The sequence below is a fragment of the Antrostomus carolinensis genome, unplaced genomic scaffold (assembly GCF_000700745.2).
Source record: "Antrostomus carolinensis isolate BGI_N321 unplaced genomic scaffold, ASM70074v2 scaffold31896, whole genome shotgun sequence".
NCBI lineage: Eukaryota > Metazoa > Chordata > Aves > Caprimulgiformes > Caprimulgidae > Antrostomus > Antrostomus carolinensis.
Genome location: NW_010323178.1, coordinates 1 through 14,937, shown reverse-complemented (window position 1 = coordinate 14,937; position 14,937 = coordinate 1). Strand labels below are relative to the sequence as shown.

The 14,937-nt window shown below is 45.0% G+C and overlaps 1 protein-coding gene across 1 annotated transcript; it reads left to right on the top strand.

Annotated features, from left to right (window-relative positions):
- Window positions 1-84: 84 nt before the first annotated feature.
- LOC104518246 (erlin-2) lies at window positions 85-10,512 on the top strand (the record flags this gene model as incomplete). The annotated part of the gene is made up of 9 exons (XM_010170516.2): window positions 85-154; window positions 854-915; window positions 1,754-1,879; window positions 4,447-4,520; window positions 4,923-4,981; window positions 6,202-6,293; window positions 6,621-6,710; window positions 8,993-9,072; window positions 10,234-10,512. Coding segments are annotated over 9 exons (863 nt in total), but the record flags the coding sequence as incomplete, so codon positions are not given.
- Between the last annotated feature and the right edge of the window lie 4,425 nt (window positions 10,513-14,937).

The window sequence follows — 14,937 nt, the reverse complement described above, 5'->3', positions numbered from 1 at the left end:
GGGGGAGGTGTGGGCAGGAGCCTGCGGCCGTTCCCGGTGCTGCCCCCCCGGCAGGATTTGCGCGGGAGGATCCTCCCTCTTAAGCCTCTTTCCTTAAACCCCCTCAGACCACGCTGCAGACCGACGAGGTGAAAAACGTTCCTTGTGGTACCAGGTGAGACCTTCAGCTCTTTCCCCCCTGCAGCCCTTCATTCTTGCTTGAACCCTCTCCATCCTTTCCCTTTTCCCCACACTGCTCACCCCAGCACACTTTAAAACACGTAGTTTCCTTTCCACGGCGTGGATTCCCCCCAGCACCCCACTGGAATCCGTGGAGAGCTCTGGAGTGCATCACCCGAGCTGCTGGGATGAGCCATCCTCAATATCTGCGCTGGCTTCTCCAAGCTTGGAGCCACATTTCATGGTCCAGTCTCTGGAGAGAGGTGTAACTGAAGGCAGAGCCTGGAACGGGGCGTTGGGGATTTGTGGGGAGTGATAAACAAACATATAAAATATAATTAGCTTTTAGAAAATGAGTCTAAGTTCGTTTTGTCTGTATTTAGAATTAGATTTTAGAAAATAACCCTCAAATAGCCCGAAAGATTAAACCAGGACAAAAAGAAAAGGGCAGTTTCCCCAGGCAATGGTGGCAAATTGATTTTTCAGAACCTCTGAGGAAAGAGGGGGGTTTTGATATTTGCTGGTGTTAACTGGCACCTTTTCAGGGTGGCCAGAAGCATTTCCTTGCAACCAAGCCAGAGAAGTGACTAACATGAAATGACACCAGCAGCACCAGATTGTGCTCAGCCCACTAGAGGGGAGTGTCCTCCAGCAAACTTCCTTTTATTTTAATTTCTTTTTCTTCCTCTTGCAGTGGAGGAGTGATGATTTATTTTGACAGAATCGAGGTGGTGAATTTCCTCATCCAGAGTGCAGGTGAGTTCTTCCCCTGGCATCCTGCCAGTCCCTCTGCTCAGACTGTTTGCGCTCCTGTGAGTGTGAGATGAGGCGAAGAGGCTGCGTGGGGTTGTGCTTTGATTTGGAGCTGGGCTGTACTGTGGGTATTCCCCTGCCTACCTCGTAGAGCCCCGTTCTTCCTGGGTGAAAACTTGAAACCAGCTCTCCCAGACCTTTTGTGTGTTTGTTATTTCTTGCACATACTTGTTCCACGTGCTGGTTGCTTCCCTGATACCTGAACACCATCCCTTGCTCTTCTTATTTGTATTATCATGGCCCCACTGGGCTTTATGCTTCAGTGAAGAACTTCTGATTTGAATACCGAGGCATGCAAGAGGAGACAGAGTGTCTGTGAGCAGAAGGCTGCCTCTGAGGCCCAAGGAGAATGACCCCTGCAGTCTTTTTTTTTCCCAAATTCTTTGATTTTTAGCATCCTGTTGGTTACAGGTTCATGGGCAGCCTGCTTAGAGACCTCTGTTTGTGCCAACTGCAGGATGCCCTGCCCTCGTTGTGCAGCTCAGACACAGCCCCTGTGCATTTGCAGGTGGTGTAGGGAGGGCTGTGATGAGTTGGGTGTCCTTCTGTTTACAGGGCACGTGGCAGAATGTTGGTTAGAGTGTTATAAAACATAAGCAAAAAATAAAACTCCCCTGAACAAAGTATTTGTTTGTGGCCCAGGCTCCTCTTGCAGGTGGATTTCTCATCTCACACTGGCCCTGTGCCTCGTGCTGCTGTGACTGAGCCATAAGGTTTTCACTGCTGGACCCCAGATTTCCCTCCAGCCCAGCTGCTCACACCAGTTTCACTTCTCTTGTAGTTTACGACATAGTGAAGAACTACACGGCTGACTATGACAAAGCTCTCATCTTCAACAAGATCCACCACGAGCTGAACCAGTTCTGCAGTGTCCACACGCTGCAGGAGGTCTACATTGAGCTGTTTGGTGAGCTGCCTCTCGCTCCTTTCGCTGTGGGATCCATGGCTCCTTGATTGATGTTGCTGATGGTTATTTGCATGATCTGTTGGTGCAGAGGTCACTTCCCCCAACTGATGGGCTTGTTACCTGTTGATCCAGTGGCTGCTCTGTTTGGAATCGGGATTGTTAACCAGCTACCATCATTTACTCCTTGTGATAATTGGTGCTGAGTGCTTCTCTATGTTGTAACAAAAAAAATCCAAGTCCAAACCTGCAGGAGCAGCAGGGGCTTTAGGGAAGGGAGCAGTGATTCTGTGGAGTTATTTGTGTGTTTAGCAAATGCAACTTGTTGAATCAGTTCCAGGGTTTGCCAGTCACACACAGAGAACCACAGAATGGTGGGGTTTGGAAGGGACCTCAGGAGATCATCCAGTCCAACCCCCCTGCCAAAGCAGGTTCCCTACAGCAGGTTGCACAGGATGGTGTCCAGGTGGGTTTGGAACATCTCCAGAGATGGAGACTCCACACCCTCTCTGGGCAGCCTGTCCCAGTGACAAGTTTCTATTGTAACTTATTAATGCACTTCACATGCTTACCTGTACACACAAAACCCTGAAGAACTGCTGGGTTGACTGAACACTGAAGGGATTTATGTAATTTGAGGGAAGATAAGGTTAAATATATATATATATTTGGTCTTACTGCATTAATAATAGAGTTCCCATTAATAGAGTGGGAAGAATGAAGCATTCATCCCAGTGACTACACATGTCTCCAGCATCTTGAGTTAGGAGCAGAGCTCCCTGTATAATCAAAGGGAAAAAAGCCAACGTTACTGAACTCCTAATCTCCAAGGAGTGCTTCAGCAAAGCAAGTCTCTCTCAACTTAGCTCATTAGACTTGACTTAGGAACCTAAACTATGTATTTAAAATGGTAAAAACACTTTTTGAACACCTATTTTAATAGATATTTCAGCACTACCTAGGTAGTCCTTTGCTTATTGTCACTTTGATCCTGATGGAAAAGCTGCTCTTGTGCTCTCTGCTGTTACAGAAAGTACAACCAAGCTCTCACTGGCCTGTGGGTCTGGTGAGGTTTGTGTTCCACATGTGGGGCAGTGCCCAACCCTGCCGTCGAGTGCCTGGCAAGGACCTGCTGACCTCCCCTCCCTCACTTCAGGCCACGGGGAAATGAGGCAGCACAGAGGCTGGGAGAACACATTGCAAGAGTCCATCTGAAAGAGAAGTTGTGGTTTCCTGGTAGAAATAGACCAGTCTCTGCCAGTGCTGAGTGTTTTGTTTATGGTTTTGGACTGACAAGAAATCCCTTCCAAGGTGTCAGCACCACAGCAGCGCTGACTGCGGGCAGAGTGTTGCTGGGAATGGTTTTGGACCCCAAAGAGGCAGAATTTGTGTCTGAAAGAACACAGGGTGTTTGCAGACTCCTGTTCTCTGTTCAAAAGGGGCTTTCCAAGAAGGCTTTTTTTATTTCCCCTTTCTGACAGGCCCCTGCACAAAATGCAGAACTGGGGCTCAGCTCCCCTCCAGTTCCTTTATGGGATTGCTGGCGGGTGAACTGGTTCTTTGCCGATGGAGTCTCCAGATGTCAGCAGCTGCTGATGACAACTGCTTGAAATGGACTCAAAGCCACTGGTTTGCACAGAAGGAACTTGTAGAAAGCCCCGTGTCAGTCTCTGTTGGAGCTGAAGGTTTCCTGGCTCGGGGGTTCTGCGATGGGGCACGGCCCGTTTGGAGCAGACTCGTGTCATTCTCTGCCCACATCTGCGAGCAGGTGCAGGAAACTGATAACAGCTGTTTCCTAAACTCCTGGCTGAACTCAGTTACGTGTGTGAGCTCCAGATAGCTAAACTGGGACCAAAGCAAACAATCAAGGAGTGTGATGTGATCACTTTCAAGGCCGTTACATTTTTATTTTCCCTTTGCACTTCTCAGCAGGCCCCAACTGGAAACGCTGCTGGTCTTGGAGATTTTCATTGAACCAGGGGTTTGATTTGTATTTTCCTTTTGAAATTTGGTAGCTGTGCTGGAGTTAACTGTTATCCATTGAGCCAAACAGACCTGACTGATGATTTTTTTGCAGCCTATTATAATAACTAATGCAGCCATTTCACATTTCTGCCTTTCCCTTTGCTTTGTCTCCTGCTGGCACAGATGCAGTTGCTAATCAGTCACAGTTTAACTGCGCTGCATTACTTCAGGATCAAGTTGGGAAGATATCAGTGAGGAAGTGGTTTAGAGCACAGATTCTTTATCCTAAAGGTAGTACTTTTGGTTCAGAAAGATTCCAAACTGCAGGTTATGGGGAAACTGGGAAGAGTTTCATTTTCTGGCTGCCATGTTCCTGTGGTCTGTCCCACGTGTTTGGTGCTGAGAGAGTTGGGAACCTGCCTTGGGGTCAGGGATGGGGGGTTTTTTTTCAGCCCAGCACTTCTACATCAAACTTATATTTGTACTTTCCAGAAATAAGAAATCTGAGCCATTCCAGCTAATTCTGTAGGTGTTGACAGCAAGCTGCCTTGCAGGGTTTTTAGTTACTTTTTTTGTTGTGTTTTTTTTTTTTCCCCCCCAATCAGATCAGATTGATGAAAATCTTAAACTGGCTTTGCAGCAAGACCTGACTACAATGGCCCCTGGATTAATTATACAGGTAACCAGGATTCCACTTTGTACTGTCTAAGGTGCAGATCATAAGGAGGGGTAAGGGCTAAAAGGAAATCTGTGAAAGCTTTTTAGGAAATTGCTTTATAGTACTGACTGTGTTTAACTTGAGGAAAGAGAACAGTATCCTTTCTGTCCTCTCTTAGCTTTGATGTGTTGGGTTTCTTTTGGTGTTATTCTGGGTATTGGTTTGCTCAGGTTATAATCAGGAGATCATTCAGTCCCACATTTTCTCTGTGAAGTTCTGGTCACAGTTTCTGCAGCATGTGAAAGCTTTGTGTGTCAGAGTGTGCCCTAAGCGTGAGCTCCCCCCATCCTCTGCAGCCTCAGGGGCCATTTGGCTTTTGGTTGTTGGCTGCTTGCCTATGTTTTCTTCGCTCTCTCTTTCCAGGCAGTTCGAGTTACAAAGCCAAACATCCCTGAAACAATCCGGAGGAATTATGAGCTCATGTAAGTGCCTGAGACTCACACCTTTGTGTTACCAAAAGGAATCGCTCATCCAGACTAATGTGTTTTCACAGCGCGCGGTGATCGGAGTGCCCTGGGCCAGGCCTGCTCAGCCTCGTGCTGCTGCTCAGAAAGGCTCTGGTGAGGCTGCACCAGATGGGCACGTGTCTGTCACTGGAAGTGGCTGGCAGGTCACTGCTGAGTTAGAAGTTATCTCTCCATTTGGAACACTTGAGCACAGAAATTATTTGCCCAGAGGCTCCATCATCCTGACACTGGCCCTGTTTGAAAGAGGCCTCCCAGAGCGTGTGAGTGAGTGGCAGGTGGATGGATTCCACCACTAATCCTGTTGTTTGACTGGGATGGAGAAACTGTTGATTCAACAGGCTGAAGACTTGCAAAGCTTTGAAATAACTTTCTTTAATAGCACTTGACATCCTGATCCCTTTTCAATGCTCTGAGCCAGCTGCCTTCTCTTGCACTTGGTCATTCAGAAATGCTGATGTTCCCTGAGCACTCTGCCAGCAGGGTCTGTGTAAGCCACAATAAGATCCCTCTCGTCCATTTTGATTCCTTAGCATTTCATACAACCTTTTGGTGTCGTGGTGAGTTGTGTGGTATGGTCATGATGGGCAGCATCCCAAATCAGCCTGGTACCTGTTGCCATAAATACATCACAGTGTGTGTTGGAAGAGACTTGTTCTTGACTCTAATCTCTCTTCCCTGATTGGGATCAGGAGCAGAGTATTTTATTTATATACACACTTTTAAAACTTCATAGTTTATGTACAAAATTGTGATAGAAAAGGCTTTAGCATGTAAAATGCACAGAGCCATGTGATTGAATGAAGGGTGATTTCAAAGCTGTTGACTTACAAATGAAGAACAAAAGCTGTCTGTGAGGGCAAGGCTTGCACAGGATTTTCATTTCTTCCTGTGTTTAACTAATTTCCTCATTAACAGTAGCCCAAAAAAATTAGAGATGTGTATGGTCAGTGACCTGCCTCTTGTAGAAGGTGCTGTGGAGGTGAGGAAGAGATGTTTTAGTTTAGGAAAAAAAAAGCTGTGTGTGCAGGTACGTGCCCTCACTTTCCTGATTGCTGCCAGACCTAAGCATGTGCTCGAAGGTGGACTGAGCCAACAGCTCATCCTGGAGATGTGATAGTCCACACCACTTCAGTAGGCACATGTGTTGTAACTTCTGGCTTCTTCTGGCTCACTAGGGAGAGTGAGAAGACAAAGCTGCTGATTGCAGCGCAGAAGCAGAAGGTGGTGGAGAAGGAAGCGGAGACAGAGAGGAAGAAAGCTCTCATCGGTCTGTATGTCTTTGCTCGGAGTGACTGTAGGGGTGTGTGGTGGGGTAGGCAGCAAAAAGAACCCAGACACTGGGGAGGGATTCACCTGCTTCACTGTTGGGGGATCTCTCTGCTGTGTCTGCTGCTGATCTGAAATTCTTCCAGAGAAACTCAGGAGTTTTTTCAGACAGGTTCCAGCTTTGCCCACAAATGTAGACTGATGCCTTCTGAGGGCTGAAAATCCTTCCCACAATTTGTTTCCACCAGAAGAGGATGGTGAGGACTTTCAAGGGTGAAGTTTTCTTGCATGAGGAGGACAATGTGGATGTGTTCTTTTTTCATTTCAGAGGCAGAAAAAATTGCACAAGTCGCCGAAATCACTTACGGACAGAAAGTGATGGAAAAGGAAACAGAGAAGAGAATTTCAGAGATTGAAGGTGAGTAGTGAGCTTCCCAATTAGTAAATGTTCTGTGGTGAATTTTATCTAAAGGTCCTGAAGCAGTTCACCGTGGAGTTAAGTAGTTTTTGAAGTGTGTGCATTGACTGTGTTCTTCAATCCAAGCTGATATTCACAGGGGTGAAGTTCCTGGTCTGAAGTCTTTCATTTTAGCCCATGTATGTGGTACCTCATGTACATTCACCACTGCAGTTCTGAATAAATATGTCTCAATAATTAGATTCTCCCAATGTTTTCACAGCTTATTGGGCAGTGGGAATTTTCAGGGCAAGGGCAGATCAGTCAGGATAGTAGAAGGCATTCAGGAGACTTGGGCAATGACAGAGTTAGCGAAGCTTGACTCTGGCTTCTCGGGTGATTCTTCATATAACCTCAGTGCAGAAAGTGTAGTTGTCAAGTATGGAGGAGGGGAATGGCAGGCTGGTGTCCTCCTAAAAGAAGTTGTGCCAGGTTTTGGATCGTGGTGGCAGACTCTCACAGAGTGGAAGCATCCTAAAATAGTACTGGGCAGTCTTGTGAGGGCAGCCACATCTCTTTATCTGCAATAGAGTAAGGGTGTGGAAGCTTTCTATCCTTTTCTTGCTTAGGATTCTTCTAAAACCTGTCTTTTTCTGGAGGGGAAAAAGTATTTAAATTCAGCTTCATTTTTTTGTGTAATGTGAAATATTTAGAAAACAAAATGTAGTTACTTACAGACTTGGGAAGAACAGGGATCTGTTATGTAGTTTCTAACAAAGGTTGAGAGAAGGGGATGGGGAGTTCTTCTGTGGTAAGCTTAGTGTTTTGCTGTAACCAATAAATTTGTACTCTCTCTGTTTAGTTTGCATTTTTTATTTCTTCACCTTCCTTTAGTTTTGCAGCTAACTACTTGTAGGAACTAAGATTGACCAGAGATAGGAATAGGAATGTTTCTTTGCAGACTGTGCTTCTTTCAAGGTGATGTTTCTAGGAGGTTGTGCTGTTAAGTTATGATGTCCCCCCACCCATCTGATGCCATCTTTTGTCAAGCAAATTCCAGGGTGTGAAAAGGAAGGAGTCCACATTTCCAGCTCTGAGTGGGAAGGCCTTATTTTCAATTACATTCATTTTAGGCCCTGTCAAGCTTTGCAGAAGGCCACTGAGGAGCCAATTATGAGTTTTACAGATCAGCAGCTTCTCATTAAGAAGTTCTTCACAGAAATACAAAGGGTTTTTTATTCTGAATGTGTGTTATTGGGTGTCAGGCCTTCAGTTCAGCTCTGTGCTAACAGGGGATTCCTGTCTCCCTCGTTCTTTCAAGTGTCTCTGACTGGGACCAGTCGTTTTAGCCAAAAGAGAGGAAGTCTCAGGCCAAACCATCCAGTTGCTTACATGGTTTTTAAGTGTAGCAGTTCACAGGACTCCTTGCTAAGTGTAGGTAAACAAATGGTTTATCCAGCTGTGCGACTCTCAGATCCAGACTGGCATGTGTTACAGTCATGTGGCTGCCTGACACAGAAGGAACGTCAAGAGATCACATTGAAGCAGCCAGATTACACTTGTCTTGGCCTTAACGTGGTGGCCTGATAGTTCTTTCTCATCATTGGATAGATAAAAAGTGTGATACAGAAAAAGGGGTGTGATACAGAAAGGGAAAGTGTTTCTTTCCGTAGATATCTCTGCTAGGAGTCGGGGTTTCCAGCATCCTGCAGGATCAGACCCTTTACCCAATTGTTGCTATTGCAGAGAAGCAGCTCTCCAACATCTGTCCAAGGGGCAGAGCCTGGAAAGGTTAAAACTGCCTGCCTCTCTGTGCCAGAACCTTAACCTCGGTATCCCAGACACAATCCCATCTGGGGAATTGCTTTCACAGTCACAGACTTCATCTGTAGAGCAGGCTGCTGTGTTGTTCTTGGAGCCCTGCGCAAACGTCGTGGGTAAATACCCCTTTTGCACTGGAACAGTTGCTGCCTTTTCAGGATGAGAGTTAGTGGCTGGGTGTAGGAGAAAAGGGGGTTTTCGTCCCGCGTGACAGGGATAGTAATAAAAACCTTATGTGTATGAAATGCTTTGAGGTCTTCAATTGCAGATGCAGTTCACTTCTTTAATGCTATCATCCTGCAGCGTTTTAGATGGAAATTGAGATCCCACTTCGGGGTTTCCCGTTTTGTTCCCTTTTCCCCTTGTTGTATCCCATGCAGTTTAGATGTGGTGCTGGCCACTTGAAAAAGTTTCCAGCTGCTAAGGTTGCTAACATGGCTGGAAATAAAAATCTGAATATGAAAGCATGTGTTTTCTTCCAGATGCTGCATTTCTTGCAAGAGAGAAGGCAAGAGCTGATGCTGAATGCTACACTGCTATGAAAGTAGCCGAGGCAAACAAGGTATTGTGATTTCCTTACACTGTGCCTTGAAGCAGGGCTCCTTACATTAGAAATACTCAGCAAAAGAGCAGCCTGTGTTTATTGTTTGCTTCTTGTGTCTCATTGTTTAAGTCAAAAAGCAAAACAAAACCATCTCCTCAGCAAAGTTTTCATTGAGACTGAACCAATTAGGTCCTTTATTGGCAAATTCATTTTCTTCTCTGGACAGATACATTTCTGTCAGAAGACATGAAATACCTGGTCATCTCTGGAGCCAGCTCTGCTAGATGCTAAAGGGGCCCCGTGGCTCCCTCTGCAGTTAGGATGTCAGTTTTGGTGTTGTCCTTTCATGCTGTCATCAGAAATGTTGATTCATTCAATTTGTGAGCTGGCAAGCCATCAAAAGCAGGGAGATCTGTAGAGTGACAGGCAGGCTTACAGTAAGCAAGTGTCCAGGTGGAGAACAAATGGAGCTGATCTTATACACCAAAGGAATTAGTCTGGCAAAGCCTTGGTCCTGCAAAAGGTTAAAAAAATTAAAAGTAAATAAATAAAAAAGGCCAACCCACCTGGGAACAGAGAAATTGAGAAATTATATGGGTAGAACTGCCAGGCTCGTTAACTGCCTGGAACTGCAAGTTCCCAGGGCATCCCAGCAGGAAGACTTTCTGTTTTGTAAGGGTCAGTGAGAATGGACAGAGGTCTGGGATGTTTGTGTACAAGTTTTGTCCCAGTTATTCTATCCTCTCTCTTCTAATGTCATTATCCTGAACGAATGAGCTCTGCTCTCTGAAACAGACTCGTCAGTCTCCTCTCTGGACAAAAGCCAGTTGTATTTTCCTTTCCAGGAGCTTGCATTGCAAGGGCTTTCAGTGAGTTATGTGCTTTCAAGCATTTCCATCTCTGGTACATTTGGATTGAACGTTTCCCCAGCTGCTTCCATCACTTTCTTATTCTGCCATTTAGTCACTGGGATTTAGAGCTTCACTCAGACATTCTGACAGAAAGCCTTCTGCTGGGCACTCCTTCTCCTTAGCTGAAGAGAGGATGAGCATTGCCTGCTAGGGTTGGGGAAAAATAGTTGCTTCTTATGCTCAGGACAGAAATTTGCTTTTGACTGAATCAGAGCTGCTGGTGATCTGTTGGGTTTGTTTTGTTTTGGGTTTGTTTTTTTTTGTGCAGCTGAAGTTAACTCCTGAGTACTTGCAGCTGATGAAATACAAGGCTATCGCAGCAAACAGCAAGATATATTTTGGCAAAGATATCCCCAACATGTTCATGGACTATGCAGGAAGCCAAACCAAATTTGCAGAGGGACTGGCAGGAGGAATCCAAGAAGAGGATGGAGCAGGAACGAGTGAGGACACAAAACTACTTCATAACGTCAACTGAATGGAAAGATTTCTATTTGTTTTATATCAAAAAAAGAAACATGAACTGGGAAGTTCCTTTTCATTTTCCCCCTTTCCTTACTTGAAAGAGCTGAATCAGAATTAATCCTTTCAATCTTTTGTATGACAATTAGACACAAAGACTTTGGTACTTATGGGGTGGTTTTTTCTCTAAGCAGACAGCTCCAGGTATGTTCTCTAGCTGCACCTCTCCCTCCTGGACATACAGACCTGACTCCTCTGGAGAGGCTGCCTAGAGTAGCTGTTCTGCAGCCAGCTTAGATGGGTTCTTATTTTTAGATTGAGGTCATTTGTAGCAGTTGAAAGTAAAGAAATTTAGAGGTTTTGGAGAGAAGGGAATTGCTGCTACAACTTATTTAGTTTTTTTTTTCTTCTGTTGGAAATTTTGAGTACTTTATTTCAAACCCCTTTTAAAAAAAAAAAACGGTGCTAGACTTTTGTACACTACGTGTGACTCCTCGTCCAAATGGCAGGTCACTGCCCGTGTTGTGGGACGATCTAACAGCCTGTGTCTGTGCTCCAGGCCCATCCTGAGTGTCAGCTACGTAGCAAATGCACAAAACCACCCTTTGCTGAGCTCTGAGCCGCTGTGTTTTGCTTTGGTAGGGCAGCTGAGACCATGTGCACAGTGAATTACAGAAGTTCAGCTGAAATCCTGCAGTTATCGTGGGGGGATCTAAGCCTTAGACTTAGATCCCCCTTAGATGTGGAACACAGGTAGTGGCCCAAACTGTTCATTTTTTTTGCATCTTAACACTGGTTTGTTTTCCATTTGTCATTTTTGGGGAGGGTAAAAGGGGAGTCTGTGTTTTAAGGCTTTTGCCAGCAGTGGAGCTGCTTGGTGAGGGGTGTAGGTGTGCTGGTGGAGGCAGTGTCCTGCCAGAGGATAATTGGATTGGATTTGGTTTTCAGTGAAATCAGACTGCAAGTGTGGTACTTGTCACAGTCATCATTGTTAGAAAAACTAGGGAGGAAAGAATTTTTGTCTCAGGGACCCTGACTTTGCAAAAATTCTTGCTGGCCAGTAACTGCTGGAGTGACTAGTCCTGTGGTCATTACAGTTTGTTATCTGCCTCTGCAAGACCAACTGGATTCAGTGTTTACAGTGTCTTATTAGAAAGAGAACAATTCAGGTAAACTGAACAGAGTTACTGTTGTTGGTTTTATTTCTGAATAGACCTTGTGAAAGGAAGATTTCCCAGTAGCAAAGGACACAAAACATCATCCTGAAAAGTCACAGGGCAAAGAAAAGAATCTCTGGACTGTCCAGGGATAAATCTTCCCTTTTTTGTTGTTGTTTTTTTAGCTCAGAACAATGCTATATAATGTACCTTTCACTTCAGAAAACTGATTAATTCTTCACATACCAGATGCAGAGAGGTAAGAGGGTTTTGTTTTACACACATGCAAAACTTGAGGGGGTGTTAAAGACAAAAGTTCAGGCCTAGAGAGAACATTTTTTTTCTCTCTCCCTAATCCATCTGCCACTTGGCAGGAGAGCCTGTTTATTAATTGCTGTTATAATTTGCAGCCAACATACCAATATGAGATGATGCAAGTGTAAGCACTAACTGAGTTATCAGAGCCCAGCCTCTTACAGTTACAATCCTATTCCCCAAATGCTTGCTACCTGCTACACTTGGTTCCACTCTTCAGTATTTTATATATGCATTAATCTTTTTAATAATGTGATCACTCTAAGATAGAAATCTGATTAATTTCAGCTGCTGGTTCCAGTATTTTTACTTAGTTTTGTTTTCCCTGTTAGGAGAGTGACTATTGAGACTTGAAAGTGCAAAATAAAAGATCAGGATCAGTTTCTGCTGGAGGAAAGTCCCATCTCCTATGTGTGGACTTATTATTTGTTGGAAAATACGAGCTAAGGGAAGTTCCATCTGCAGACCTATGTGCTACATTAGACAACACAGCGGTCAAAAAATTGCATCAGTAGGTAGGCTGTGATATTACTGATTTTTTTTATAAGTAGGTCCCTGCAGGAAGATTATAAACAGGGAAGAGCAGAAATTTAGGAATGAGGTGATAGTACCTAACCTTTGGAGGATGATCTCATTTGGGATTGCTCTACATTCATGTTAGAGACTTCCACGAGTAACTAAAACCTGCTTTTTATGCAAGTATTTTTCACTAATGAAAAGACCCAAATAAGCCAAAGTGGTATTATAAAGTATGTTTTTTTCTGTGGCTTCATGGTAAGACAGTAGTTTGGAATAAATAGGTCTTAATGATTTTTTTTTTTTAATTGAAAGCATTACTGCTATTTCTGTGGCTTCATGGTAAGACAGTAGTTTGGAATAAATAGGTCTTAATGATTTTTTTTAATTGAAAACATTACTGCTGAAGTATTATTGTCATTTAGCTAAATTGAAATAAGAGTAAAAAAAGGAAAAACAAAAGTTGAAATCATACCATTCTTCACAAGCCAAAATCCGTCCTAGTGTTTTCATTCAGGTTTCTTCATTATATGTATAATTTACATCATTTTCCAGAGCAGATCTGTCACTACATGTAAATCTTTATCCCATCTATCTCTTTAACTGGTATTTTCTCCTAACTTCCGTAATCTGAAATCTTGAAATGAAGATCTGAATTTTAAAACCACTCTGTAAAAGCAAATACAGGTTTGTGGCACTGCTGATGCGTGAGAATTGCTGGCGGGAGCATGGTAATGCTTTACCAGTTCAGTCTTTGATCTTCTTATGTGTTGAATTAAAAGCCTTTTTATTTTGGTATTTGCTATGACAATAAAATGGCCTTCAATTTTAATATCAGGTTTTTTGGGGGGTTTTTTTATGGATGACCTTTAACACAACATGCAGATATATTTGCAGGGGCAGATTTACCTGTTGCTGCAGTGGGAGAGTGGAGCTGGGGGCTGTTCTGGATCAGCACTGTGCTGACAGACACACCGGTACCGCTGCACGGTGCCAGTTCTCCCTTTCCAGGGAGCAGGAGAGAGGAAAGAGAAGCTCCAGCAGAAGAAAAGGGGCAGAGGTGTCTGTGTCAGCTCAGCAGCCAGCTGAGGAATGCCACAAGCATCTTTCAACCCTGCTTTGCTAACCAGATTGGTGAAAAGTACAGTAATGAGACTTCAGGGGTAAGTATCTTGGATTTATAGAATCACAGACTGGTTTGGGTTGGAAGGGACCTTAAAGCTCATCCAGTCCCAACCCCCCTGCCATCAGCAGGGACACCTTCCACTAGACCAGGTTGCTCAAAGCCTCATCCAGCCTGGCTGAGAACACTTCCAGGGAGGGGGCATCTTCCTTGGGCAACCTGTTCCAGTGTCTGACCACCCTCACAGTGAAGAACTTCTTCCTAATATCTAATCTAAACCTCCCCTCTTTCAGTTTAAACCCATTGCCCCTTGTTTTGTCATTAACTGCCCTTATGAAAAGTCCCTCCCCAGCTTTCTTGTAGCCCCTTCAGGTACTGGGAGGCCGCTATAAGATCTCCCCGGAGCCTTCTCTTCTCCAGGCTGAACAGCCCCAACTCTTTGGGGCTTTTTGGTAAAGTTTGCAGAGAAATCATTGTCATGTTTTAGCAGACAAAGGGCAGGAACCTTCTGGGTATTTTTAAACAGCTGTGTAAATACTGTCATTGCTCAGAATATGAAGAGGGAGAGAGTAAGTTCTGCATATTAAGGCAAATATTTTAGTTAATGGGTTCCAGCTGGCAGGTTCCCATTCTTTCCGTCTGACTGGCTGTGATAAAGGCTGGCATTGTCCACGGCGTGGGGCCCGTGGCCTCTCCAGCTGCGTGGCTGCAGCACTTTGGGGCTGTGCTCCCCACTGCCCATCCCAGCCTTGGCTGCTCAGACAGGGTCTGCAGAACAAGCAGCATCACCTGCCCTGGCTTTTAAAAAGCTTTACAAAGCTTTTTTTTTTTTTCCTGTAATAATTGAAATTTGCGCCGTAAGGGAAGTGTTCTTGGTGAATGGGGGAAGAACGGGGTGTTTTTGGAGGTGGGTTGTGGGTTTTTGTGTTTGGGGAGTGTTTTTTCTTGGGTATGCAGGTCAAAATGAGTTCTGCAGTCTCGTCACCACGGGCAGCACTCGCCCTCTGAACCAACCCAGGCTGCTGGCTGACAGATTGTCTTTCCAGTCCTCAGGGCCAAGGGTTTCCACTGGTGCCATCCTCATCGCCCAGTGAAGGCTCCTGCCCAGACACCTTCTGCTTCTCCAAGGCAGCAGCTGGTGGAAGCCTCCTCCTCTGCAGAGGGTGCTGGTGGGGTGCTGGGATAACATTTTGGGGTGTCAGGGCAGCATTTTGAGGCTCTGGAACACTGTTTTGGGGTGCAAGGGCAGTGTTTTGAAGTGCTGGGACAGTGTTTTAGGGGGTCAAGGCAGCGTTTTGGGGTGTCGGGGCAGTATCTTGAGGTGCTGGGGCTGTGTTTTAGGGGGTCAGGGCAGCGTTTTGAGGTGCTAGGGCAGTATTTTGGGGTGCAGGGGCTGTGT